This window comes from Gadus chalcogrammus, chromosome 14, assembly GCF_026213295.1.
Source record: "Gadus chalcogrammus isolate NIFS_2021 chromosome 14, NIFS_Gcha_1.0, whole genome shotgun sequence".
Lineage (NCBI taxonomy): Eukaryota > Metazoa > Chordata > Actinopteri > Gadiformes > Gadidae > Gadus > Gadus chalcogrammus.
This window is the reverse complement of record NC_079425.1, coordinates 21614709-21616788: the sequence shown is the minus strand read 5'-3', so window position 1 is coordinate 21616788 and position 2080 is coordinate 21614709. Positions and strand designations below refer to the sequence as shown.

The following is a 2080-nucleotide window of genomic DNA, read 5'->3' as shown; positions in this document are numbered from 1 at the left end:
TCAGAACTTCCTTCCTGATCACGAGGTGTTGAAGCAGGTCTTACCTGAAGAATGAGCGATTCTTTGTCCCCCTCCAGGCGAGAGAGTCGCTCCTGGTAGGACGCGGTGCTGTTCCCAGGAGCGCTGAGGTTGACCTGTAGGAGTATCAGCCTCTGTTAGCTTCAGACATTACTGGGCCGACCAGAGCAGAGCAGAAGCCCACTTGATCGCATTGGTCCTGAACGAGAGCTTTTTGACCAATGGGGTCACACGCTGTGCACTGCTGCATGCAGTGAGTGCACACACACTTTTGTGCGTGTGTGCGGGCACACGGGCGTACACACTGAATTACTGTAGTCTCAAATAACCTATTGTGGCAGAGGACGATGTGGGAAAAATGCTAAAGAGGTTTACAGTTACTAAGCTTGTTTTAAATGCCGTTGCGCGCATTCTGGCTGGTCATAGTTGAGTGAGAATGGTGCTCTGTGGCTGTGCTGCCTGTATTTCGGTCCATGGTGTCCAAGTGCAATAGTATTGCAACCAAGTGAGAGAAGATAGCTGAGATGTGCAGCCTCTCACCCTCCATCATGGAAACTTTGTGTGGTTCAGCATCCATGCTGTTGAAGCCAGCCAACTCAAGTGGTTTGCAGTCATTTGAAAACGCCAATAACAATCTAAAAGCGAGGTTTAGGCACCCAAGCATTGAATACTTCACAGCATGTGTCTGCCATGCAAAGTATTATGATTTCAGAATGAAACACATATAACTCTTAATTTAAAGCAAAAGTTTCCAAAATATTTATTTTTTAAGATTTAGCAAACATTCAATTGTCATTTAATGTTTCCCCAATTGTGTATAAATCCACATTTCTTTGCATCGTATATTTTTATAAATATCATAATGCACAAATATTAAAATTTCAATATGGACAATGTTCTATAGTAGTCTATGTCATAGCTTTACACCAGCAAACCCCATAAAGAGACCACAGAAAAAACCTTTTGTAAATAAAGTGTACTATATGAAGTGTTGTTAAAGTTCTAGTGCTTTTTGTTCTGTGGCTGTAAGCTACAGTAAACGGACAGAGGTGTCTGCTTTATCCTCTCCTCACCTGACAAACAAGGTCTCAAATCTCAAACTCGATGAGACCATCAGAATAACAACAAAAACAACAACAACAGCATTTGTACGCAACTGCAAATCGTGTCACATCTTAAAGGAGCAGGCATGCATGGGAAAAAAAACGACGCCTTACCTTTTTGAGCCAGGTAAAATGCTTATGCAAATCAATATTGTACTCCATCCTGCAAGCCCATTGTTGTGTGTCTATCAGCACGGTTACACGTTAGATGCCAGACAGTTTGCATATCCCGTGAGGTGGGACGGCAGTGTAACGTGAGCAAGAGACTCCCCGGTCACACACAGTGCTGCGGCTCAGCGGAGCCCGCAGTGAGGAGGCAAACTTGTGAGTTCCAGAACTTCCAGTTCTTCTACTCTCACGAGCTCTCCTTCCACAAATTACAGACAGTGCATGAAGGACTTTGGCCCGTGTGGTTCGGAGCCTGGGTAGCCTGAAGCCAGCGTCTCTGATCAACTCCAGAGCAGAGCTTCACTCCTCTTACCATGCCAACTGCCTTTTTATTCTCTTCCTCCCTCTCCCTCTCTTTCCCCCTCTCTCTCTCCTGTTCCCTAAATGTGGTTTATTTTAGGGGGCTCACGAAAGGGGCAGAAGGAGCGAGGGAGCTTTCTGCGGCACATGCTTGTCAGATGTCATGCAGAAGAGGCAGGAAAGGAGCAGGGGGAGGTCGGTGGGGGGGTTAAGGGGAACCTTTCGAGGGTCCATTATAACGGGGGAATGGGGGGCTTAAAGAGAGAGAGAAAAGAGAAGAAAATGCCATTAAGGGGGGTGATTAGGTGAGCTGGAGGTCCAAATGAATTGGTGTGTGTTGGGAGTGGGAGGTAAGGGAAAGGGGGTTTATAGCAACAGGATATGCACTAAGACAAAGACAATAAAGGTAGGAGGAGGAGGGATTCGGACCGGAGCTCTGGAACTGATTAGCGGCCCGGTTTGCCGGAGGTTCAACCTTCTGTCAGAAGGGA

General features: G+C 46.4%; 1 protein-coding gene across 2 annotated transcripts in view; it reads right to left on the bottom strand.

The window, feature by feature from the left end:
• ppfibp2a (PPFIA binding protein 2a) overlaps nt 1–1610 on the bottom strand; it is a 17926-nt gene extending 16316 nt beyond the window's left edge. For both annotated transcript variants that reach the window (XM_056607298.1, XM_056607302.1), the window contains exons 1-2: nt 1236–1610; nt 45–134 (exon numbers count right to left, since the gene is read on the bottom strand). In XM_056607298.1, coding sequence (XP_056463273.1) covers nt 45–134; nt 1236–1283 — 138 coding nt within the window. In that variant the 5' untranslated portion in view covers nt 1284–1610. The remainder of the gene's footprint in view (nt 1–44; nt 135–1235) is intronic.
• Between the last annotated feature and the right edge of the window lie 470 nt (nt 1611–2080).